Source organism: Passer montanus, unplaced genomic scaffold (assembly GCF_014805655.1).
Source record: "Passer montanus isolate IOZ18808 unplaced genomic scaffold, ASM1480565v1 scaffold5, whole genome shotgun sequence".
Taxonomy (NCBI): Eukaryota; Metazoa; Chordata; class Aves; order Passeriformes; family Passeridae; genus Passer; species Passer montanus.
In genome coordinates, this window is record NW_024369929.1 from 15653577 (window position 1) to 15679187 (window position 25611).

General features: G+C 48.3%; 1 protein-coding gene across 1 annotated transcript in view; it reads right to left on the reverse strand.

The window, feature by feature from the left end:
- Window positions 1–300: 300 nt before the first annotated feature.
- Window positions 301–25611, reverse strand: part of IGDCC3 (immunoglobulin superfamily DCC subclass member 3) — a 100723-nt gene continuing 75412 nt past the window's right edge. Inside the window, exons 7-14 of the mRNA XM_039723495.1 lie at window positions 21773–21938; window positions 13247–13494; window positions 12532–12696; window positions 7705–7893; window positions 7350–7454; window positions 6210–6348; window positions 5800–6007; window positions 301–5713 (exon numbers count right to left, since the gene is read on the reverse strand). Coding sequence (XP_039579429.1) covers window positions 5549–5713; window positions 5800–6007; window positions 6210–6348; window positions 7350–7454; window positions 7705–7893; window positions 12532–12696; window positions 13247–13494; window positions 21773–21938 — 1385 coding nt within the window. The 3' untranslated portion in view covers window positions 301–5548. The remainder of the gene's footprint in view (window positions 5714–5799; window positions 6008–6209; window positions 6349–7349; window positions 7455–7704; window positions 7894–12531; window positions 12697–13246; window positions 13495–21772; window positions 21939–25611) is intronic.

The following is a 25611-nucleotide window of genomic DNA, read 5'->3' on the forward strand; positions in this document are numbered from 1 at the left end:
AGATTAATTGGAAATTGATTTGCACTTCTACGCACAGGTGTCACACTGTGACCCTGGAGGTCTCATCTCACCCAGCTCCCAAAGAGCCCCCATGCTCCTGCAGGACTCTGCTGATGGCTTGGCTGGAGTTTATGAGCAAAGCATCAAAGTAAAAACCCCTCAGCCCTTAAATGCTGAATTTTGGGAGCTGCTCTTTGAGAGAAGCCAGATTCATCACCACTGAAGTGGTGATGCCCCAAGTTGCCCTGAACAATCCCCACACCACAGCCCTGCATATGAAAAGAAAAGCTCCACACAGGCTCATTTATTCTAGTTTTATTTTTCTTGTACAAGTAGCCACAGGCTAAAATCTAAACAGAGCAAACTACAAAAAACCTGGGTTTTATTATTATTTTTTTAATACAGAGCTAACAATCGTGGGATCAGTGGGATTTCAATATCACGACAGTTCAAAGTAAGAAAGGTAGAAAATAAACAGTAGAAAAGTGCTTTGCAATTTGGGTTTTTAGTATTACTGCTAACAGTTGATTCCCAAAAAGGACTGGGACAAAGGTTTAGCATTGGTTTTATTATGACTTTCTAACAAACGTAAAGATATTGCAAGTTTAAATGATGGAAATAGGATCAAAGTACAAATCCCTCTTTGCTTTTTAAGTCAGACCCTGATCCAAAGCCCCGTGAAATCGGGCTTGTCCCCGACTCGCTGGGCTTCGCACCGGCCCCGTCCCTTCTTCCCACACGATGAGGAAGCGCAGGCTCTGCCCTTGGAATAAGCCTGGAGCCATTCCCGGATTCCCAGTGCTCCAGGGGTTTCGGTGCCATGGCCCTGTGCCGGCAGCGCTTTCGCCTGGGGGTGCTGGTGCTTCACTCATCCCCATCTCCTTGCCTGCTGCTCCAGCCCAGGCACCTTCCTTTGCCTTTCCCTTTTTTTAAATTGGCGGGTGAGGGAAATAAATGAACAGGCATCAAGTTGCTGGATGGGATCTGTAACCTGCCTGCTCCGGAGCGCACGGGGACGGATACATTTCCACACACTGTTTGCACAGATGAAGTGAGGAGCTCCCCCCCTTTGTTTTCATAAGCTTTTAATTTCCTTTTTTTTAACCAATTTTCCCAGACTTAAGTGCTGTCAGAGAGGGCTCAGACACCGCACTGATCCCCCCTAAAATGCCATGGGATGGTTATCCCAGAGGAACACCCCCACAGGCAGAAAAACTCTTCCCTTCACTATCCAGAGGCAATGACACTTTGTAGCTTCTCTCTTCTTATTGCCAGCTTAAAACCTACAGTCCCTTGGTATAATTTTGGGTGGAAGCTTTAAAATTCCCAAACTGGTCCAGCACTTAAATATATCAGCCCCTTTACAAAATGAGGAAGAAAAAAGAAAATGGTAGACAAATAAATACCTGAATCCAACAGTGTGAAAATACCCTGTCACAGCATAAAACTATTCCCTGTTCAACTAAAGACAATGTGGATACTATCCCTGAGGAAGCAGCCATCTCTGGTTAACTTGAGATTTCCAAGAATAGGTTGTGCCCATTATGGGTTACCAAAAATAATAACAAAAAATCAGCTTTTGGATATTTATTCCTTCCTATAATTTCATCTCACCACAGCCAGAAAATAAGAGGGTTTTTGGGATCAGCTGAGAAAAGGCAACAGGTTGAATTAGTGTAATTATTTGAAAAATACTAGAGGATCAGATTCCTACCCCAAACACAGGCAGTTTCCAGCAGTTTGCACTGGATCCAACACCTGCCTGCCATCCAGTGGTTGTACCTCTGGGTAGAACTGATTCCTCCCATCAGGAAAAAGTGGGGGGAACAAAAAGGAATAAGAAACCTGGCAAGCTGTTCCTTAAATGTTGTAGTGTGTAAAGGAGTGTGAAGGGAGTGCTGCCCTTGGCTGGCAGGTGGGTGCTGATGGTGAAAGGCCCTGGGAACCACCCTGGGACTGTCTGGCTGCCTCTGCTTCTGGTCTGGGGACATCAAATGATGCCTCGACCCCCTTCCTGTGGCACAGCCCATCTGCAACACACAGGGACCTGCAGTCCCATGTCCACCCAAATACAATGTGTACAACTTGTCTACTTGAGTACAACGGTGCCCCAGAGAAGAATAAACAGAATAAAATGCCATCAGTTTCCTTCAAAACCATGGCAGCAGTTTGGATGAACGAAAGACAGACTGTCCCCCATGCTGAAACCAAACACAAGCTCTTTTTAAAATTCTTTTTTCCTTCTCATGTCACAGATTAAGGGCCAGACATAGGCTAGGTGATGTTTTTCCACGTTTTGGGTTGGGACAGTTTTGCCTCCAGCCCCGTTCAAGCACTGCAGTATTGCAGCAAGTGGGGCTGTTACATGTTGCTTTTCCAGTTTAGTAACAGCCAGAGGCACAAAGCCAATATGTAATTCTGAGTGGGTTTTTTTGCCCAGATTAGTGGACTAAGATAATTTAGGGAAGACCATGGATCCTCATGGATCACCAGACTTCAGCTTCATCCCTTCAGGGACTGAGCTGCCACAACTGTCTGTGTTTGGTCCCAATGGTACAAATTGATAAGAGCAGAAAAGAAACCCCAAAAAAGAGGAAAAGCTAAACATCTAAAAAATAGTCTTTAAAGATTTACATCCATCTTCAGTCATCTCAAACCAACACAGAATCTGCATTGGTTTAAGCCACCATGTTTCTGCATTATTAAAAAACAACAAAAGAAAAAACTCTATTCTTGACATACTATTGTATTCCAACTAGTCAAATGGCACAGAATTTCCCTTTAATAAAAGGAAGTAGTGACAAATACTTGTTACTATTACAATATCACAATAATATGATATTAAATTAATAGCATGTTCACAGCTCCAGGAAGTCTGAGCTGAACACTACTCTAGGTTCTGTGTTCACTTTGGCAACGGTACTTATTCAATGTGAACGGCGGCGTTACACACATGAAAAAAACAATAAAAAAAACTGGGCTGGAGTAGGAGTGGGGTGGCAGGAGAGGATCAGGTTGTCTTTGATATGAGGTTATCACTTGAGCTGTTTGGTGTCTTCTCCTCCATCCTGCCTTGCCCTAACCCCAGCATCCTCTGGCTCCTGCAATGGGCTGGGCTGTGCTCTTGGTCTCTCACAGCGCTGTCCCCCCACAGTCCCTCCCCAGGCTGTCTCCAGGTCCAGCCTCACAGGTGTGAGCAGGGTTTGTCTGACAGCCCATTTAGCCTCTTTGGTGGGGTGGGGAAAGGCTGTTTAGGGGTGTTAATGCCAAAATTTAACCCTTTGCATCTTTTTTGTTCTGCATGATGTCTACAGGAGGACGAGGGCTAGGAACACCGAGCCTGAACAGCTCCTTGCTCTTGAGGTTGGTGCCATTACATCTTCTTGGGCCAAGCTGGATGAGGACAGAGTCCTGCTCCCAGGTAACCCTGCCCAGCACCAGGACTCAGCTCAGGGAAGAGGCATTTGCTCAGCCTCCTGTATATTGTATTATTTACACAGCCATTGGTTGCATCCCATTGCCAGGTGGGCAGGTGATGGGGGTGTTTTTGACACAGGGGACTCCCCCACTGGTACCATTTAAAAAAATACAATTCATACTTTTTTAAAACTTAAACTAATTTCCTTTCCTGATTCCATTCACTGTCCTTGCAAATACAGCAACATTTGATTCACCACCACCTACACAAAGAGATCAAACCTTCACATTTGCCTGGATTTAACCACCTCACACAGCAGGGAAAGGGCTGCCCTCCAGCACCAGCTGGCACCTGGTGTCCCTGTCCCCCGTGTGTGCCCCCATCTCACCCATGGATGATGCTGGTCACACACTGACTCACAAGGCTGCACCACGCCAGGACAACCCAACCTCCACAGTGTCAGGTTGGTGGTTGATCTCCGGAGGGGACAAACCCTCTCTTTGGTGTCAGGAGCTCCTCTGCCCACCATAGGCATGGGGACGGGGCAGCTCTGGCAGCCCCCAGCATCCTCCTTGCCTTGTCCCTCCCAAGGAACCGAGCCCTTTTTGGCTCCACTCATCCTTTGGATGTTCTGTGGCTGGAATGGTGCTGGAGGAGCTGGAGGCAGCTCAGTAGCATCTCAAGTGCTCTACTGGGGAAGTGCTCTATTGGGGTTTCCCCACAGGTGCTCCTGATAGCAGGGTGGGCTTTGGGACAGGACAGTGATGTCCAGGTTCCCACCTCCCAAGGGTGTGTTGTGCTGCTTGCGCCAGCACACGCCATAGATCATCCTGCTGGGAATCAGCCTTGGGGAGCAGCACACTGATGGGGCAGAGGGGGGCTCTAGCCCCAGCACTGGAGTCTGAGTACCTCATCCCTTCAAACCCAGGATGGACCAGTGCCCAAATCAGCCCTGGAAAGGCAGTGGTGCCAGGGAGCCACAGGGCATCATGCTCCTTATCTGTGACAGCCCCAACAATCTTTAAAGTAAAAAACCACAACACAAATCTCCGCCACACAAAATCACACTGGAGCCAGCCCCCAAAAGTAAAGCTCATAACACCAGTGAAGCATCATGCTTCATGTGGGGCTGGGTGGGAGAGGCAGGAATTGAGGGAGAGGGGGGGACACACACACACTCACGCACACACACACACACACACACACACACACACACACACACACAAGTTTCTCTCACACTTGAGGTAGAACATTGCTTTCAAAGGTTTGGAAGTGCTTTACATGGGAACGACAAGAAGGAAGCCACTGAGGTGGCGGGTACAGAGCGTGACTGCTGAGGTAGGACCATGCTTGTACTGACCAAGTGCTACACTAGTTGTTTGTTTGAACACGAAGGAAGACGCAGGTATTTCTGCTTCCCAGAAGACATTCATTCCGGTTGAGGTAGGTTCTGAGTTCACTCGGGTTGTCTGTCCAAGTCTTTCAGTAGCCCTCAGGCATCCTTTGACACACACACACTTTTTTTTTTTAACTTTTTTTTTCATATTATTTAGAGTCAATCAGCAAAAAAAGTATCCTGAGAAATAGCAAAAGTGTACAAAGTCATCAAATCCACGGAGAGACAGCCTTCCTAGGCCTAAATTTTTGGAGTCAAGTTAGAAGGATTTTTCCAAATCCTGTCTTCTGGAAATAAAAAATAGATCCAAAAAGTAGTCCTAAAGCTGCTGATCAGGAAAATTCTGGGATGCCAAGAGATGGGGGCTCCACTGTATCCCCAGTCTGTCAGAGACTGGAGAGTTTGCCAAACTCTGCCAAGGAGTCTGTTACGTAGCAGCTATGGGGAAAATCCATCGTGACCAGTCTCCAGACAGCCATCATCGGAAGAAACACGTTGAGAGGCTCAAGAGAGGTCAGAAAGATAAACTTCACAGAGTTTCCAAAAGGCTGTATACATATACATATATATATATATATATTTATATATATATATAAAAATAAAGCAAAACAAAAAAATAACAATCAGACCGTAGAAATCTTCAATTGACCTGAGATTGACAACTCGTAAAGACATCACCAGCCGTGGGTTTGGTTTCTGGTAACTCCTACAAGAGGCTTCGAGTCTTGGCAGTTTTATCCTTCATTGGCAGGACCGTGGTTGGGAGCCGGAGCAGCAGGACTGCTGCCATGGGGGTTTTTTGGGAGAGGGTCTGGCTGCTCCTCAATGATGCTGAACTCATCCAGAGGGAGTGTGGAGATCTGGGTTTCGTCATGGGGGGCTGACAGGCTGTGAGCTGACTGGAGAGAGAGAGAAGGGGACAATGCAGTGACAGTGACAGCTCTCTGATGTGCAGCCAAGTGTGCTCCCATGCTGCTGGACTTACCGTTATTCCCTTCTCCTGCTGCTCCTGGGATGGGGATGCTGGGAATAACCTCTCCAGCTCGTTCATATCCAGCTGCTTTCCATTCAAGTCCCGGTCGTCCCTGTCTCTACGAGTGGCCCCGTTCAGGACAAGGCCCGTGGCACTCCGCTGGCTCCGGGGGATCTGAGGGGTTGACAGCTGCTCCTGCACGTTTTTGCACATCAGCAGCCTGAAAAATAAAGAGATGGATCCTGAGAGTGAGAGAGGTGGTTCATCCTCTGTTCCTTCCCTTTGTCCCTGTGCTACATTCCTTCATCCTTCAATCCATCCTATAAAGTCCAACATTGCACTGGGCATGTGAGACTCAGGTGGGCACACCCACAGTACCAGGGACCACCACCCCTTGTGAGCAGTGGCATGAGCATCCCTACCTTCCTCGGTACCCAAACATAAGGAAGAGGATGCAGAATATGATGCACGTGACACCGATGTGGATCCCGATGATGATGCCAGTCGTGGAGGTTTTGTTGTTCTGCTCGTCCTTCATGCAGTCACAGGAAGGATTCAGCACTGCCAGGAAAAGGTGGATAGGTCAGTGGTGCTACTCTTCTATTGCTCCTCTGGCTTTTGGGGAGCCCAGAGCCAAAGTCAGAGCCTTGGGCAGTGCTGGGAGCTGTGTATGGGAAGAGGAGAACCCCATGGGAAGCAGGGGTTCACTGCCTGCCTGTGCACCTCCCTTGCTGCCAGCACCCCAGGAAGGGAGACACAGCAAGAACAGGACTGGAATATCTGTAGTGAGCCAGCCCCATTACCTGGCTACTGTAATTAGACGCAATTAATGAAAAAAAAAACACTCTGATGTTAATTTTTGCAATACCCCATGCTAAAATGGGAGGTAAGAGGCAGCCACCACACCAGAGCAGGCTGAAACCTGATGGAGTAGATGGATGCCAATGGGATTAGTATTTACTCCAGCACAGACAGAAGAGTAATAACTATCTCTTGAAGATATTCCCACTGGAGACTTAAAAAGCTTCCAAGAGCAGCAGGATGTTTTTTACACATAGATGAATATGAAAGGTGTGATCAGTTAAGGGATTCCCTCTAGAGGTTTCTCCTTTGCTGCCACGTAATACAGAGCTCACACTCTGCAGCCATTTCCCTTTCCAAATCCACGTGTCCTCCCTTTTGACCAGTGAAGGCCAAAATATCCAGGAGAGCTCCAGGAGAGCAGAGATGCTCAGTGCACCACATCTCACCTGAGGATGGCAGCTGGTACCTTGTGCATGGGGGTTTGTTCATATTCATAGCCTCACCTCTGTCTCAAGCTTAGGGGACAAACCTGGCATGCGCAAAACATTTGGTTTGTCTTCTCCCATTGGTAAAAAAGCCATCCAGGTGCTCTTAGCCCTGCAGAGTTTTGCCTCAGCATTATTTGTGATGCTGAAAATAAATGAGTGGCTGAAGGTGAGATGGGGTAATGCCACAGAGGGCACGCAGAATGTGTTTGGCCTCACCACCTTCCTGCAGAGCTGTTTCCCAAACCAGCTGAGAGCCAGGTCCCATCTCACCTGTCCTCTCCACAGTTTCCCGCAGGGACACAAAGCGGACAGTGGAGTTTCCGTCCCCGTGCTGGTTGTAGGCGAGGAGCTTGACTTCATACACCACCGACGCGTCTGCCCAGGGGGACACAAGATGGACAGTTCAGGTGTAGCCATGAGCCTTATCTCCCCCAGTGATGCTTATTTGGGAAAAGAACGTCTTACAAATACACACAAGATGCTGCAAACAAGTACCTGCAGCTGGGAATGCACCCACAAAACCTGCAGCATTTGCAGGGATTGGGCTACACATTTGCAGGAGCTCTCTCCTGCAAATCACGACAGGATGGGGAGGGGACGTGGATCAAGGGGTCACCATACTCACCCAGGTGGGTAATGTTGTAGGCTGTGATGTTGCTGGCCAGGAGCACTGGACCTGTGTACTGGGAGAGGTGGACTTTGCGGTAATACAGCTTGAAGCCTTCGTGCTGGCCAAGTTTGATGGAGGGCTCCCACGTTGCCTGCACGGTGGTGCTGTTAATGACTTTAATAAAGAGGGATGGCATGGCTGGGACTGAAACAGAGAGAGAAAGACGGTGGGTTGCATGTGCTTTTTCAGTCTGCGTGATGAGAAATTCCCCAGCAGCCTTTCTCTGCAGTCACTGCACCAAAGAAATGTGCCAGCTGACTGAGAAAAATCTGAGCAGACCAGAATCTGGTTTAACAGCTTTGAACTTCTTCAGGAAGTTGCAGGAGTTTGCAAGAGCTCCCTATGCTCAGACCAGCAAGCAGAAACTACTTTTACACTTTGGTTGCAATATGATGCTGAGTCTGGCCGGGTCAGGGCAGGAATGCAGCGACTTTGGCAATATATTCTCAAATTCGAATTTTTTGCCCTCACCCTGAGGCACAGACCTTTCAGAGTGATTAATGCCCCTGGCAGGAAGGAACCAGAAGGGATGGAGTTTGAGACATCCATCTTAAAAGTGTGCTAGGTACCTGCACTGGCTTGCAGGGGCTTGCTCTTCCCATCAGCTTTAGGAGGGAGACTTGTGACTGTGCTGGGGACTCAGGAGAGAACCAGAGCATCTTCAACAGCCCCAAACAGTTGAGCAGCCTGAGATCCCTGCACAGCTGAGGCTGGCTTCTTTTGGGAGGCAGGCACTTACCTGGCCTGAGGGGCACACAGGAAGATGTCCCTGCTGCTGATTCAAAGTCCACCAGGAACATGCTCCAGTCAATGCCCCACAACCCTGCCCTTATTCTCGGGTGTGCTGCAGAGTGGGTCAGACCATTCCCTCTCCAGATCCCCAAAAAGCTGCCTGGCCTCATCCAGCCCCATCAGTCTTGCTTGAGAGGCAAAGATCTGCAAATTAAAGCCAATTTTCTTGTGATAGCTTTGCTCTGCCCTAAGCCCAGCCTTGTGCCCTGGGCAGCATTGGGGCACACAGTCCATGTTTCCCCCTCCCTCCCTTTATCTACACTGATCACACCTATACCAGATGTGTCTCAGCAGGACATTTCACTGATTATTTTTTTCTCATTTCCACAAAACACCCCCAGGCTAAACTCTCCCATCAGTTCCCCAACCTTTGGCACCATCCAGAAGGTGCAAAGCATGAGGTGCTGCCCAGGGCTCTGCTCCAGCACCAGCACCAGGAGGGAGAAGAGTTTTTGGGCTCAGCTCAGCTCACCCCACAGCAAAATCATCCAGCAGAACAGCTCTACTTCTCCAGCAGCCTCCAGACTTTGAGATAGAGCTATTTTTCCAATCCCACGTGATTACAAGCTCAGCAGTTCCCACATACAAGGCTTGCTGGGCTTGCACTGGACCAAAGCTGCTTTCTGCCTTGTTTCTCCCCAAAGGGTCTCTAAGGATGAGCTGTGCAAACCTGGCCTTTGGCACAGAGTTCAGCACAACCATTAGTGAGTGATGGGGAAAAGCAGATGAGACATGGCCATGTCAGTCTAAGACTGATGAGAGCTAAAAAGGGCATTTCCTCAATTTACCAGTAAAACTGCACAGCACAAGCGTTTGCCTTTTCCTGGGTACTGAGAGCTCAAGCTTTCCCATGAGGAGATTTAGAGGAAGGATGGATGCCTCTCCAGCTGAGCAGGAGAGTCTGGGCAATCCTGTCTCTTCCCAAAGTGATGTCCTCCTTCAGGCTGCAGGGGCTTTGCTTGATGCCCTCTGAATAAGCCCATGGAGATGAACAAGTCCCTGCTGACTGCCACACATCTCCACGTGGATTCAGGAGGAAAGACCCAGTGTTCTGGGCCACATAAATGAGATCTCATCCTGCTTGCATGCTGCCAATGTGAAAAAAAATGGGCTGAAGTATTCCTTCTTGATAGGATTTATTCTGATGTGCATTTCATTGCTGGGAAGGCTGAATTTAACAATTCCTGGGTGCAAAACACAGAGTAAATTCTATTTATATCAGTATGTGCCATTCCTCCCAAGGCTGCGTATTTTTGCAATCCAATTAAACATTCCTTTTTTCTTACTCTCCCAATTCCCTCCAGGGCAAAAATCCCCGCTTGAGAAGTTGGACCCTTGCTTAAAGCATCACTTTCCAGCCACGGGTGAAAACACCACAGAAAGGGAAATTATCACATTATCCCATGGACAAAGAAACACTGATGTGGGCCATCCTGATTTGTGAAGAGTTGGCTTTATTTTATGGTTGCAGAGCCTTACATTTAATAAAAACCACAAGAGTATCTCTCCTTCAAAATATGGAATATAATGTATTTATTCAAACTTTGAGTATATATATAATACTGATTATAGGTATATGCACTCGCAGAATGCACGTGCTGTTTATAATGTGATTACACAAATAAGTGTATACAATGGAATATATCTGTCTGTGTGTAAATATACATACACACACCAGCAGATAGGTGCTTCACAGAAGTATATATTAGACATAATATGGAGCTAGTATAAGTGATGCATCTCCCTCATGCTAAGGGCTGGGATACTTGTTTTCCTCTTCCGTGCTGTTTGGAATTTTCCCCAGGTCATTTCAACTTTCTTCTTGAAGGCGTCTTTAGCCGAAGATGACTAAAGGAACAGTCTTCATCCTAGAGAAATGTCAAAAAGTCCTGGAGAAAACCCTAAAAAGCATTAAAAGACAAGAACAAGGAGTGTGTGCTGCTTAATGAAGCAGAGAGCGTTTGAGATTTGAAATACCATGGCATTTGTGAAACGGCATAAAGGAGAACGACAGGGAGGAGGCAGAAGGGCCTTCCCAGAGAGTGAGGTTTATGGAGGAGGACAAAGTTCACTTGAGTCCCTTCTCTACAGCATCTTCCCTTCTACTTTCCATCCAAAATCAGCACTGGCACAAAGGAAGGGGCACCGTGTCCCTAGAAAGCATCAGAGGCTTCAGCCAAGCGCCCTCTCAGCATATTGCCAGCCCTGAGAAGCTGATGGCCCCAAGCCAAAAGTAACCCTGTTCCTCTGTTTTCTGTAGAGTGTTTCATATTCCTGCTCCAAACAATACCAGCATAACATGGTCACTCAGACCAGTCTCCAGCTGGCAGCATCTCTGCTGCCATGGCTCCACTGAGCTGTCCCTGCCTGCTGGATATGGCATCTTGGAAAATCCATCCTTTTCTGAAGCTGTTGGCACAGATCCAGGGGCTCCCCGAGCTCAGGGGGGACTCAGCTCACCTTTGTTTCTTGGGAGGGCACAGGGTGAAACGGCTTGGCCATGAGAAGAGACAAATCTGCAATGAAACCTGAATTTGCTGACAAAAGCCCTGGCTCTCTGAGCTGCTCTCTCCTCTGTGAGCAGAAGGCAACAGGCACCGAGTGAAGAAACTGAACAAATGAAGCCAGAACTGGTGCTTTTAAGTATCTTTTTACCTTCCTACAAGGTAAACACAGGCTGGGGTTGAGTGATCTCAACCAAGCCAGCTCCAGGACAGGGAGCTAATTCCTGAAGCTTGGTTACACAGGACAAGCCTTTTAAAAAAGGATAGGAGGACAGAGATACCTTAAACTTCAGAGAACCAGGAAATTTATGATCCCTTTACCAGGTACCTAACTCTTCCTGTCGTGATTGAAGGCAATAATGACAAGAAGTCCTCTCTCACTTGATCTGGGCTTCTGCAGAGTCACCAAGCTCTGTAGAGCATGGCTGGCTTGTAGCTCCTGGGGCTGAACTTAGAGCATCGGGTCAAGGAGTTTCAAGCTTTGTCTCAGCCCATCCTTCTGCCTCTAAATTGTGAAGAAAAACAAACTCCAAGGGTGACTGATTCCCTGCAGAGTACCAAGGAAAATAAACTTGCAGAGCCACAATCCAGCAGGCGAGGATTTACTGGTGTTTTTGCTTAAATTCTGTAATAAATGTCTGCAAGGGCTGAGAACAGAATGAGAACTGGATCCCCCACCTGGAAGTCAACACACTTCCATTTGATCCTAAATAACACCCTCACACCAAGGCCCTCTCTGCTGGAAATCCATAATTACTGAATGTTCATAAGAATGATTCCTAGGAAATTATTCTCCATATCTGAGACATGTCAAGATTCAGAAATAGATGAGTCTCTAGGAAAATATTCTTCCAGTTCTGACTGACATATCACACTGTGGTCTCTACCTGGTACCTGTGTGCAAGGGTGCTATATTAAAACACCCACTGTCTTACTGGGGAAGCTAACTGGTGGCCAAGTCAGGGGAAAAAAAAGCCTTAGAGATCACCCTAACTTCCCACTGAAACAGAAAGCTGCTCCAGGGCATGGATTTGTAGGCCAGGATAGATCAGTTCTAATGTGGTTTGCCCTGGATAGAGCAGAAATAATAAAATATTTGAAAGTGTGGCACTTATCAAGTAAGAGCTGTGAGTACCAGAGCTGCTGGAAGATGATGAGATGCTGCTTGAGCAGGAAGTCTGCATTTAGCAAGGAGTTTAGGAACAGCCCAGAGCAGCCGCAATGCACGAGGCCAGGCAGGTTTGCACTCACCCCCTGCTACAACATCAGCTGGGAGAGGCGATGCCGTGTTTAATCAGTCAACCCCCCTGCAAGGATACAAGTGAGTTTTACACAATATCCCAGAGCAGGAGCAGCAGGAACAAGGAGCAGCAGCAGCACAGGCTGCAGTGCTGCGGCGCTGCGGGGCGGTGTCGGGGTGAGCGGCGCTGCTGCTACGCACAGCGGGCATCGGCATCTGAGGGTCCCTGTGCAAAGCGCTCCTTACCTTCCCCCAGCGTGCTCACCACCGTGACTTCTGAGGCTTTGCTGGCACCCCGGGAGGTGTAAGCCTTTATATAAAAGCTGTAGCTGGTCGAGGGCTCCAGATCAGTCACTAGCTGCTGGAAGGTGCTCTTGCTAACAGCCTCCTGGTACTCCATCTCTACGGGATCTGAAATGCAAAGGGAGAGAGAACTGAGTGGTGTTAGGCTTTGCAAGAGGTAAAGAGAATAAATAGATGTTGCAAGCAGTAATTTTGGTCCGTGGGGTGGATATGTACCTGCTCACACCCATTTCTGCTTACATTTCAAGGCCATTGAATTAGTAATGTTGGGACACGGCTTTGAGCAACCTGGTCTAGTGGAAGATGTTCCTGCCTGTGGCAGGGGTTGGAACTAGGTGATCCTAAGGCCCTGTCCAACCCAAACCATTCTGTGATTCTCTGATTCTGTGATCTCTGCCTGCTTTGCCAGAGAGCTACATGGGCAGCAAGATTTGACTATGCAGCTTCCTCCTCCCCACCCTTTTGATAATTACAATGGTATATTTAGTATTTTCAGGCATTTACAGCCTCATCTCTACCCTTCAGAAAGTGGGAGGTGAGGGAAAACACTGATGGCAGCATGGATTACTACAGTGCAGACCTGGTTTTACCTCGTGGGCCGTGTTGCTGGATTAGGGGAAGGCTGAGGGTGCTCTGGGCAGCAGCTGTAGCACCGTACCTGCAGCTTTCCGGATGTGCAGCACGTAGCCAATGATCTCCTTAGTGTTCTGCAGGGGCTTTTCCCAGGACACCTGGATGGTGGTTGCAGAGACAGTCTCTGCCCTCACGCTCTGAGGAGGGCTGGGCAGCCCATCAGCCCACAGCACGGTGAGGCGCGCGCTGGCCTGCGTGGAGCCCGCGCTGTTCTCGGCCAGGCACTGGTAGATGGCTTCATCTGCCTGGTTGATCCCATAGATGGAGAGAGTGCTGTGTGGGGACATGAGAGGGACAAGCATCACACTGACTGCCATGGTCCCCGTGCTGGCTCCCATGGCAGGGCATCCCACAGCCTCTGTTTCCACAGAAAGCTTTCAGGAAGCTATGGGCTGGTGCTTTTGGGGAAGGGGAAGTCCAGGAAATGGATATTTCATTCCCTGTGACTGGGCAGTTTATGTCTCGACCTGCAGATACCGTGCTTCAAGTATAGCCTGATATAGACACAGAGTGGGACAGGGACCAGCAGGATCTAAGAGTGTGGGTTCAGGAAGATCCCAGCCACACCACAGAGCCAGCTCTGTGGCAAGTGCATCCACGCAGCCAAAACAGCTTTAACTGGCTTATCTCCAGTACACACCAGTGAGAGCCATCCAATCACCACACATGGTTGCTAAGCCAAGTCCAGTCAAACACAGCCAGAAAGCCCTCTGGTGATGCTCTAATTGCATTATAGCACATTAGAGCTGTCTAAGGGTAACACTGGCATTAGCTGATTTCTCCAGCAGGGTTATATATAAATAAATACCAAGTGTATCTCCCTTCTAAGGCATGGCATGGTCACTGTCACCACTGGGTACAGCTCTGAGCTGGAAAGGCAGATTTGACCCTGGAGATGTTTTTTTTTTACTCAACTCTGAGGCAGCAGCTCAGGTTATGGTAAAATCTGCCTATAGTGCCTTTGGTCCTGGGAGGGTGTTCTCACACACAGGACATCCTTAGGAAAACTTCAGAAGCTCACATGAGCTTTTTCTTTCTTTTCTATAAGAAATGACCCAAACCTAATGAAATCCACATCCACGGCTTGCTTCTAAGGAGAAACAAATTACTTTCTTCTCCTGCAGAGAATTCTAGGTGGACCTGGAACTTGACTGCACGTGAGTAAATCCCAAGCATCCCTGCTGATGCAGGGGGCACTTGAAGGCTTTTTGGGAATCACAATCAAAGCTGCCTTTTATGTAAATGAAAAACTGAACAGTGGAAGTGGAAATGATAAATAACCTGCCACTGCCTGCCTGTATGTCAGAACAAATGCTTCTTCTAATTGCAGCAAAATATTGGTCTTCATATATTAAAATTTATTATTGCTGTTGATTTAACATTCCTATTTCTGCCTTGCAAATTATCGGGGGCCATGGTGAGTGAGCAAATGTTTAACAGTCATCTATTTATGTCCTGTGCCTTTGTTTCCTTGGAAACATTGTAAATGGAATATCAAATGTGATGGTTTCAGCTGATATGGTGATTTTCGAGAATCAGCCCTAAGCTCCTCTCATAGCCATGGGCTCAACGTATCTGATTAAATGGAAGGAGAAAGGCAGAGCTGGGAGAGGGCTCGGGGAGGAAGGACCCGATGTGTGGCTCAGCTGTGTCAACAAGGGCTGACTCCTGTGAGGACAGATGGCAGAAGGCAGAATTACACCATCCCAGAGCTGCACTCCCAGCCCTGCACAAAGCAGATGTGTGGAAGGAGCAGCAGCACTTCCTTCTGCCCCGTCAATGCAGGGATTATTTCCATGTGGCTGCTGTGCATCTGGGCACCCAGAGCAGCCAGGCTGGGCTGCCAGCCTGAAGCTTCCCAAGCACAAAGCAGATCTGGACCAAGGAGTATTTAGGCTCTGCCACCTCCAGGGCATTTACTTTCTCTGCTTAGAGATAGGGAGAGAAGAAGGAAGGGGGAAGGAAGGAAGGAAGAGGGGAGCTAGGCTGAAAAGCAGTGCAAGGAGCCTGAAGGCAGTGCTGTGATTCTGGGGCCAAAGGCTTCTCTCTCCTGGGAGGATTTGGGGGTGAGCAAAGCTCCTCATGTAGGACACAGATGATGTGAAGGATGCCAGTGGTCCTGGAAGGATGGCACTTGGCCACTGAGACCTGGAGCTGAGCAGAGTCTCTGTCATGCACAGTCAAGTCAAAAGAAATAAATACATTATTTTCTGGGAAGTTGGCATGGCACGTAGCTGGAAATTTGCTTCAGGCTTCAAAAAGTTCATTTTCATTGAGATTTCCTTGGCTTTGTTTGGATGTGCTGTGCAGGGAGAGCCTTGGCCATCCATTACCTGGAGCCCACGTCGCCTAGAATGATATGCAGGTAATGGGACACTAAAACAGCTGGATTTTTGGCTAAGAGAGCATGGAGAAGCTGGTGAACAGAATGCCCAGCATCTAAACAGCAGCTCCATGAGAATCACCTCCCAGCATGTGGAGGATGCTGGGAGCATTGGAGGCCAATGTTCAGTCCCAGGTTTTTCTGCTTTTTGTCTTTTTTTTTTTTTAAGAAAGCTCAAACAAAAGGAAGATCTGTAGTTGCCGTGTGAGAAGGCGCAGAGCGTCTCTATGCATCAACCATCTGAAATATGCAGTGTCCTTTTATTTCTTCCCGTCAACACGAAAAAAATCTGTCACTTTGGGACATCTGCTGCTGGAAAACTTTCCCGTGAGTGCCAGACTGGCAGCGCCGCGAGCACGTCAGACGAGGCGAGATGCCAGAAGGCTTTCTGCTGGTCACCAGAGCCGCTCGGCGAGCCCAGGGCTCCATCACATCCCCACACAATGCCCTGACAGGCATTGATGGAAGTGGGGAGAGGAGCTGCTGCAGATTCACACCCGGCCGAGCTGAAACGAGAGGCCTCCGCTGCTCGAAAGGCACAGTATTCCCAAGCTGTCTTCCCAGTTCATGGGCAATCAGGATGACTGATCTGGCTGGGGTCAGGGGTCCAGGCCGGTGACCGGAGATCGGCTTTCCAAAGGCTCCTCTGAAAAAGTCTGCGAACTGAAGGAAGCCTCTTCATCGATTCAGGAGCACAAAGAAGAGGGGCCCATCTGGGAGGGCATCAGCCTGCGCACGCACAGGCGCACAAAGGAGGGAGTGTGATGAAATTAATGCAGAGAGCAGGCTGTGGCTAGCAGGGACAGCATTCTGAGTGCCAGCAGATACAGAAAGCCACTGGTGCCACACTCAGATGCCCCACCCGTGCTCTGGCTCTGTTTGTCATGGCCTGTGTTGTGCTGTGCTGCACTGCACTGAATGATCTGTTCCTGGGCTGCTGGCCTGTGTCACACTGGGAAGGAGCCTTTACCCCCCAGCTTTGCAGAAATGCCCTGTGTTCTGAAGGTTGCCTCATACAGGATGAAATTAAGGTGCAAAGCTTGAAAAGTGACACTCAGCAACCCAAAGGGACACTGCATATCATTCCCAGCCCTCTATATGCATATTCTTACACATCCAGAAATTAAATATCATACAGAATGTCCTAGGTGAAATTGGATTGGTTGTGCAGAAAGACTAATTTCTGTTTTGCAGGTACTGCAGCTCACTCGCCAGGATCTCAGCCCAATCTTGTGATTTCAGACCCACCCAAGAGCAGCTTCTGGAAGCTTCTTGCTCATCCCACTCAGTCTGTTTTTATGAGCCACAGAGTACAATCACAGACTTAACTGAATCCTGCCCCAGGAAGTAGAAAATCTTTATATTTTTCAGGACCATGAGGGAGCAAAAAACATCTCAGGAAAAGCTACTGGAAGGGAGAGCAGAGCCTAATTGGTAGGACTGCAAATGCAGAAACCTGGGAGAGCTCTCTGCTGCTAAATGGAAAAGTCCCCCAAACTTTTCCCAAGCAATCAGCACAGATACTGAAGAAGAAAAAGACCCAGCCTAATTCTGGGGAGACTAATTTGAGGCTGCACCACTATGGGCTCAGTCCTGCCTCAAAGCCTCCTGTGTAAGGACCATTCTCTGCTGATTCCATTCTCTGTTGCTGTGTGCAACAGCTGGAACAAACACTTAAACTCCTGACTTGATGCACTTCAAGAGCAGCTCAGTGGAGCAGCACACAGAGAAATTACACAGGCAACTTGGTAGCAAAATAATCGCAGCCACATGAGAAGGAGAGACTGATGCCTGTTGCCATTGGCTGATCCGGGGCTGCTGCAGGTCCTTTTTGTGGCATATGGCTGTGTGATCCCAGCACAAGATCCCTGCTTGGTGCAGGGACCACGCTGATTCCCCACTGCTGAGAGGGCTTTGTGTGCTCGTGCAGCCATCCTCCTTGCAAGGGCCATTTCCATGTGTCTTCCAAAGTCAAACCCATAAATTATGCTTAAATCAGGAGCAGCGGGTTCACATCCCCATCCTCCACATACTTATTTGTCATGCTTCTGGGAACTGAAATATGATTTGCTATAGAGCACTGTTCCCTCAATCACACCATCTTCAAACTCACGGCAAAAGGAACTGCAGGCTTGCCTGTCCTCCCTTATATGGTCCAAAACCATACAATTGAAGTGTTTGTGGGGAGTGTGCGCCATGAAGGGATGTACAAACCCATCCGCACCTTTCCACATCCAGCTAATGTAGGGTTTACAGAAAAAAAGCCACCTTTGGAATGACAGGCTCTGGTTTCCCTGGGTTTGCTACTAGAAGGGCTGTCAGGTCCCAGGTGCTGGGATGTTTGTGCTTGAAGGCCCCTCTCTGTTTCTGCACTGGGATTTAACGGCATGAGAAGTGCGAGAAGAGCAAAGTCATCCTGATGTTTATTTATGAAGGAGTATTTCCCCTGATGAGCCTTGAACATCCATGGTCCTGGTAGTGAGACATTTCCAGAGCACTAAACCAAGTGCAAACCAGTGAGGAAGAATTTACAAAGGTCACCAAGCAGAGCGAATGCCACCTGAGCCCAAATTCTAACAAAGCCTTTTTCCGGTGGAACAAATGAAGTCCCTTAATTACAATTTGTAAATATAATCTTCTTGGAAAATCAATATTTAGAGAGCCTGCCTTCTCTGAAGATGTTGGCCTTTGTTCCTTGCTATTATGGCAATATAAACCCCATAGTGTGATACACTTCCAGGCTGAAAATTACCCCCCAGAATCTGATTGGGTCCAAGGAAGAAAAGCAATAAACCTTTTACAGTGGTAATTTGGGGGCTATTTCACGCTTCCTTGTAAATTTTGAAGTAATAACCTAGAAACATAATTTTACACAAGCCCATGTGTAAATGAATTTTACACAACTCCAACTTGGCCAGTAACCACACCTTCCTTGTGCAGCAGTACTCCATTTCTGGGATGGGCTGGTGATGCCCGGTAGGAATTTTGCTAGAAATTCCCTTTATACCTCTCAGGCATTTGGATCATGATCTATCAGAATCACTCCAGGAGCAACATTGGCATCTCTGATCAGCACAGAGACTCTGCCACTGCTGGACACAGGGATGGCTCCACCAAAGGCCAAAAGGCTCCATCAGCTTCTCCCTCAGAGAGCTTGGCTCAGCACAGCATCACCCTGACAGCAATCAGCTGCATCCCCAGCCCAGGGGCTGCAGGGCAAGGCAGCCCCATCGGGCATCTCTGATCAGCACAGAGGGACAGACTCTGCCACTGCTGGACACAGGGATGGCTCCACCAAAGGCCAAAAGGCTCCATCAGCTTCTCCCTCAGAGAGCTTGGCTCAGCACAGCATCACCCTGACAGCAATCAGCTGCATCCCCAGCCCAGGGGCTGCAGGGCAAGGCAGCCCCATCATCAGCTCCTTCAGTCATTTTTATTCACAGCTTTTAATGGAAAAGCCCACAATTCCCTATGCCTGAGCCTTCATGCATTTTTCATTAACAATTATCCGCTATCCCAGAACTGCTTTTGATTTTTTGCTAATCATCGATTGGCTATTTTGTTCCCACACAGCTGGCATTTTCAAAACATAACAACCACCTCTGGAGAGGGCACAGCAGAAGGCTGATCTTTAATGCTAATGTGCCCAGAAACCGTCAACACATCAGGTGATGGGAATTCACATCTGAGGGACCACGAGGGATATTTATTGGATGCAGCCCGTGAGGCTGATTTTACTGTGCTGAAAGCCAGGAAGTTGCTTAGCAAGTGAATGTCTGATGTTGTACCAGCAGTCACATCCAATCTCTAGTGAATCCAGTCCTGAAGCTGCATCCCAGCAATGAAGGGTTTTGGAGTCCCCTCACCTTGAAGGATATGCTCTCCTTGGATTTGCAGTTACTGCATATGAGTGACAGTGTGGGGTGAGGCGGATGCAAAAGAGCCCTTCACAACTTTGGGAAGCAACAGATCCATTGGCTGTGGGTTTGTGCTGCTGCCCACAGGGCCTCAAGCTTGCAGGAGTAGAGCAGTATCTCAAACACACCATCTTCTGCAGGTCTGAACCTTGCTTTTGGCTGTGTTAATTTACAAAACGAAGTTGCTCCCAGTGACACATTTTGCAATCAATTAGCACATGATATGTTTTGGGATGATTTACTGGGTTTTTTTCCCAAAAATCTCTTAGGGGGCATTCAGACCTCTATGACAATATTAAGCAGAGTTTTAATCCAAACGAATTTTCTAGGAAACCATGTAATTGAAGAGCTCATACTGTAGTTTAGTAGCTTCATTACTAGTATATTCGAGATCCATCTTTACACCGACAAATATTTCCCAAGTGCAACAGACTGATAAATCCAAGAAAAACCCCAAACTGTTTCTACCTGGAACTAAGTGGGTTACAGCACTCAGTCATGCCCATGAGAGTAAAACAAAGGGAAAACTTGAAAAAGCTTGAAAAAATCGTCCATTGATGTGTCTCTTCCATGTCTTGGAGCTCCCAGCCCTGCTGCACCAGTGAGGGCATTTTCCAGACTGACAGCTTTGGAAACCACCAGGCATGGCCACTTGCCTGGAGCTGGAAGTTGGAGTCGACCAAGACTAGTGTGAGACGACAAAAGTTCAACACTGTTGAGTACGATGGCCTGAGGGCTCAGCTTTACAATCACATTACTATAGCTTGAGAAGATGCCACGTGTCAGCTGAGCCCCAGGAATGGGCTGAGCTCCCTCAGCCTGTGCCAGATGCTGAAATCTGATCATGCAGCTCTCTGTGGAAAAGACTGATGCTAAATTGCATTAAATGATTCCCATAAGAAAATTATTACAGAGATGTTTACCAAGTTGCAGTTCATGGGCACGGGTAGCACAGCTCCAGGCACAGGGACCTGGCCAGGAGACGTGACCATGACCAAAGACCTGACTCCTGCTCTCTTCAAGTGAAGAGGAATGATTTCACAGGGAAAACAACCAGGCAAGACACAGGGCTGGATTCAGTGTCAGTTTTGCCATGGATTTAATGACCCCTTGGACTTCATAATTTTGACTTCACTTCCTCATCCCCAAAAAGGGATGCACTAAGTTCTCTCCTACCCCTTCTGCTCTGCTCACACCATAAAGGGCAGACATGCCTCAGAAAGCCATGCCATGAATTAGAAGACTACACACCTGAACTGAGTGTCATCTGTGTGTGCACATACCAAGTTTTCTGAAGATCTAAAAACTTCCAGTTTGGAGAAAACCTCTACTGATTGAGATTATTTTATTACCACTCACACCTTATCCTTCCATCACTCATGTAACAAAGCTTTAAAACCCTTCAAATGAGAAAACAAAAAGCCACATTATATAGGCACTCAGAAAAATAAACACACTCTTGTCCCCTGAGGAGCAAGCCACGGTGCCTGCACAGCAATTCCCAGCTGTCTAAACTGAAGGTCCAGACCCTCCAGCAAGGCTGGGTAGTTCCTTTCCTGAGACACATTTGTTAATAGAGAGAGCAGCTCTATGACACCACAGAGTACAAACCTCTACCAATACATCAGGTTTACAACGCAGATGCTATTATTTTGTAGTATATTTTTTCATGCTATTACCATAGAAACTACATTGTTGACTGGTAATTTTGACACTAAGTGCATCATTTCCTCAGTACAAACATCCTCATCCCCTCCCAGGAAAATGCAGTTATTTAGTACTTAGAGAACACACTCTTCCCTGGTGCGATAAAAGGCTAAAGTTTAGTGAAAGTCAGGCCCCAAACAAATATTATTTCTAATGTATTTGCATTTTCACACCCAGGCAGCTCAATGTTCAGGTGTTAAAGCACAGCTCCTCCACTGAGGAGTCTATGTGAACATTTAGCCCTTCCAGAAATACCCAGATGATGATCAGGTCAAAAGAGAAACTTTTCCTGGGTTCCTGCATCAACAGTCAAAGTCTAATGCTGATGTCCTGGCACAAAAAATCACGAAGCACCAAACTGTAAGTCTATAAGGTGCAGCCAGCAGGACTGGAGCAGTGTTTTAGTTTACCAAAGCCCAAGCTGAATCCCCAGATCTGCTTCAGAACACTGCCACCTTCCCATCAGCTCTTTGCTATGCAGAAAGCAATCCAGCACCTCTCCCACTCCCACAGCAGAGCCAGCGCCCAGGGCACCAGGACCTACCTGTTGTTATTCTTCAGCTTGATGTGGTCACTGGTCTCCAGGATCTGCCCGTTCCTCAGCCACGTGATCTGGGGAGGGGGTTCCCCTTGGGCCACGCATGTGAAGATTGCAGTGGTCCCCACAGGTCTGGAAATGGACTGGGGGTGCTGCACAAACTCTGCTGGGGCTGAGAGGAGGAAGGAGAAAGAGGGTGAGAAAAGTGCTGATGATCCCACTTTATCCTGGTACAAAAACCCACCTAGTCAATAAACCCTGTCTGCCCAGGAACATGGAATACTTGTTCAACCCACAGCACAGGCAGCAGATGACTCTGCTTTGGATGGTGTGTCTGTAAACAATGCAAAGCTGCCTTTTGGTTGCCCACCCTGGCAGTCATGGCTTCACAGGAGGTGCCTAAAGGCCAGATCAGAAGTGATGAAAGCTGAGATGAGCCCTGCAGGGTTCAGGCAAACAGGACCAAGGTTTAAGCTCCTTCACCTCTCCCTGGTCTCCTATGGAAAGCAACCCCAGTGCTGCAGCTGGGCAGATGTTTCCTCAATAGCAGAGCTCGACCAACACTCTGGCTGTGTCCAAAGGACCTGAATGGCATTACCAAACTGCTTGAAATTGAAAGAAATGTATGGATATCATACAGCAATCTGGCAGGGTGTTCTCTCCACAGTAAATATCAGATTTGCTGCCAATTTTTCCTGTCAGCAGAAGATTAGGGAACCTTTTTTACTCCAGATCTTCAGCCTGGGACTTCTGGAGTCCTGCCAAGCCTTGCAGAAGACTACACCATGCCTGCCACTGCTGCTCACCTTGTCACCAAATGTTTTCACCTTTGGCAGTAACATTTTTAAACAGAAAGCGATCTCTTCCTTCCAGCAGCTCAAATTAGATTTAAAATCATTTATCAGAATAAACCAGCATTTCAGCCTACAGAAAGCAGGGCCTGACAGACACTGCCAAATAGGTGAGATTATTCAAGCAGTTCTGCTTCAAAGGGCAAAGTGATAAATATACTGCATGTTGCTACTGAAACCTAAAATCAGGTGGAACCGGCAGCAGACACAATGAAGACAAACAGATAAGAGGCACAGCGCCATAATAAATTTACTGACTAACGTCACATAACGGATGGCTGACATTAAATTTTTTTGACAAAAGAAAGATTATCGAGGGAGACATGTTCAGAGCCACTCACTGGCATTTTCTAAGGGTTGGTGGCTGTGCCACAAGCAGAGATGTAGGGATTGGAGAAGGGAGCAAACTGGTCTAGTGAAATATACTGAGGAGTGGTCAGGCTGCAAGTGGGGATGCAAGAGTTGAGCATGGCCAAAACACCCCTTGGGGTTTCCTGCAGCATTTTGGGGTGATAAAGGTCTTTCTCAGCTGTTTGCCAGTAAGGGAGAGCATGGCTACTGCTGTAACACGGCCAAACTGCAGGGACAGGTGCTTGTGTGAGAGTAGAAGTCCAGTTGTGCAGATTCTAAGTCCTCCAAGCAGGAAGACAGAGGAATTCATCACATAGCCCATCCCCCTTGAAGGGGTCCCCCCCTTCATTTTTAATAATCAGAGGGAAGTGGAGCATGGCAGGTCTGACTTACGTTACTGGTACAGGGTATCTGCCAGCAGAGTTTATTGTCAGGCCACTGCTGTCAGCGCTCGGCTCCACCGATGAACCTGATCCCAGCAACCCAATGGACACGTACCTCCAGAACCTCCTGCTAAACTTCCCCATGTGCCAATCAATCTCTTGCCCTTTTGCTTCCCTTCTGTGTTTTTGCTCCACTTAAAGATTAAAACAAAACTCAGGATGGGTTCAATAAAAGTTGGAAGCAAAGATAAACAGGGGGAAAACCCCTCATCCCTGCCATGAATGGCCCCTTTGTGGTGTACAGTGAGAGCATTAGAGACTTGATTTTCCTCAGCCTCCCGCCCCCCGCTTTGTGCTGGCGCAGTTTTGCAAGAGCAATTATTTTGCAAGTGGCTGTGCACCTCCCTGCTTTCATCTGGGCTGCCGAGCTGCACCCGCAGCACTCGCAGGTGCAAACCCGCGATGCCAAGGAAGGGCACAGCCACCTTCCAGCTCCTCGCTGCAGCTTCATTAAAGATCCTCTTGGCTCTTTGCCTCTGCCTCCCCCTCGCTTCATCAAATCTCAAACCCACCGTTTGTTCAGCAGAAACAAAGTTGAAATATGGAAAGAAGCATCCGGCATGGCCCTTCTGGAACGGCCGGCTCTCCTTTCCTCCCTTATTAGCCTGTGTCAAGAGGCGGTAATTGGAGCGGGGCGCGTGTGACGCGGGGTAACGAACGCACAGCTGCGGCCGCTGGCTCGGCGCCAGGCACTGCTCGGTGCCACGGCCCGCGGGCTCCTCGGGTCCCTGCTCCCCTCTGCATCCCTCCTCTTTGCAGACTTGCTAAACACAACCCCAGCCCGTGCTTAACTTGCTTAAACTCTCTGGGGAGCAGGATCCCATCTCTGCTGTGCCGAGATGTCCCCTGTTCCATGGCATCCCTCACTGCAAGACATAGGTTGCCCTTCCACTCCTCCTGCTCTTCCTTCCTTTCCCCAGACATTGCTCTGTCCTGTTGAGGACTCAACAGTGTGAAGTTATAGTACCAAAATGGCACAGGTCAAAACAGAAACCTGTGGAGTCAGAGGACGTGGTCTGGGAACAGAGGGAGTTTAAAGGACATGGACTGAGTGGGTGTCCCTCTGCTACCTGGACCAGGATGCACCCAACCTGTGTTCATAACCAGTGCCCTGAGAGGTGCCCTCAGGCAACTGCTGGTGTGTGGTCTCAGGGCAAATGGCTCCTTTCCTGGGCAGAAAACCATCTCCTCTCCTCTCCCAGGTCCTCTCCCCTGCCCTTCCAAACACTTTCGACAGGATCCAAGAGTTTGCCTGGGTTAGTGGGGAAGGAGCAGAAGACAACCCTGCTGGCTGCCAGCCTTGCCTTCAGCCAAGCCCTGCCCACTGCCAGCCCTTCACCTCCTCATCACTCATAATTAGCAGAGCATCTTGTCAGGGCCCATCCCACCCTGCATGGAGGCACAGTGGCCTGAACACCTCTGCCCCTTCCACACTACATGCCAAAAGGCCATGGCAGGCAGCCAGAGCAAGCGTTTCTCAGTCCTCCATTAAGATTTAATAAAGATAGTAAGAGAGATCACTGTTAATAGCAGAGGATTCAAACGTGGCAAGGAGGAGCGGGCAGGATCCAGCCCTGGCTTGTGAAGTATGAAGAAACCAGAGCGTTGATTATTCAGGACTTAATGGGAGGGAGGGGATCATGCAGTTTTAATGAATATTTAAAGGCATGACATTGGTATCAAAAAGCAATAACACTTAATACCACCCCCAGAATCATTAACAAAGTGATTCCATAGCTTTTACCGTGTTCAGCAAACTGTGCTAATGTGGAGATGCACTGCAACAGCAGCTTCTAACAGGAGACCCCAATGGGCTCCATCTCTTTTGGGACAGGTCAGCAGGGACCAGCAGCCAGTGTGTCCCCCAAGATATCAGGGAGCTCTGCTGTCCTTGCTGTGAGGTTGGGGTGTGATGCTTATGGCAGCGCCTGATGGCTCACAGAAGGTCCCAAGGATCACTGAGAAGATCCTAAGGTTAAGGGAACACTGACAGCCAGTGCTGTGGTGCCACACCAATCCGTGCCTCTTGCATCTCAGTATGAAGTGTCATTAATTTTCAAGTGGATAGAGTGGCAGGGTTGGGGAGGGAGGCTGGGGTGAAGAGAAGGAAGAATAACATGGAAACAACACCACCTCATAAATTAGGCTACTGGTACTCACAATAAGGGTATAAAGGAGAAGTCAGGTCAATGGGAAGTCA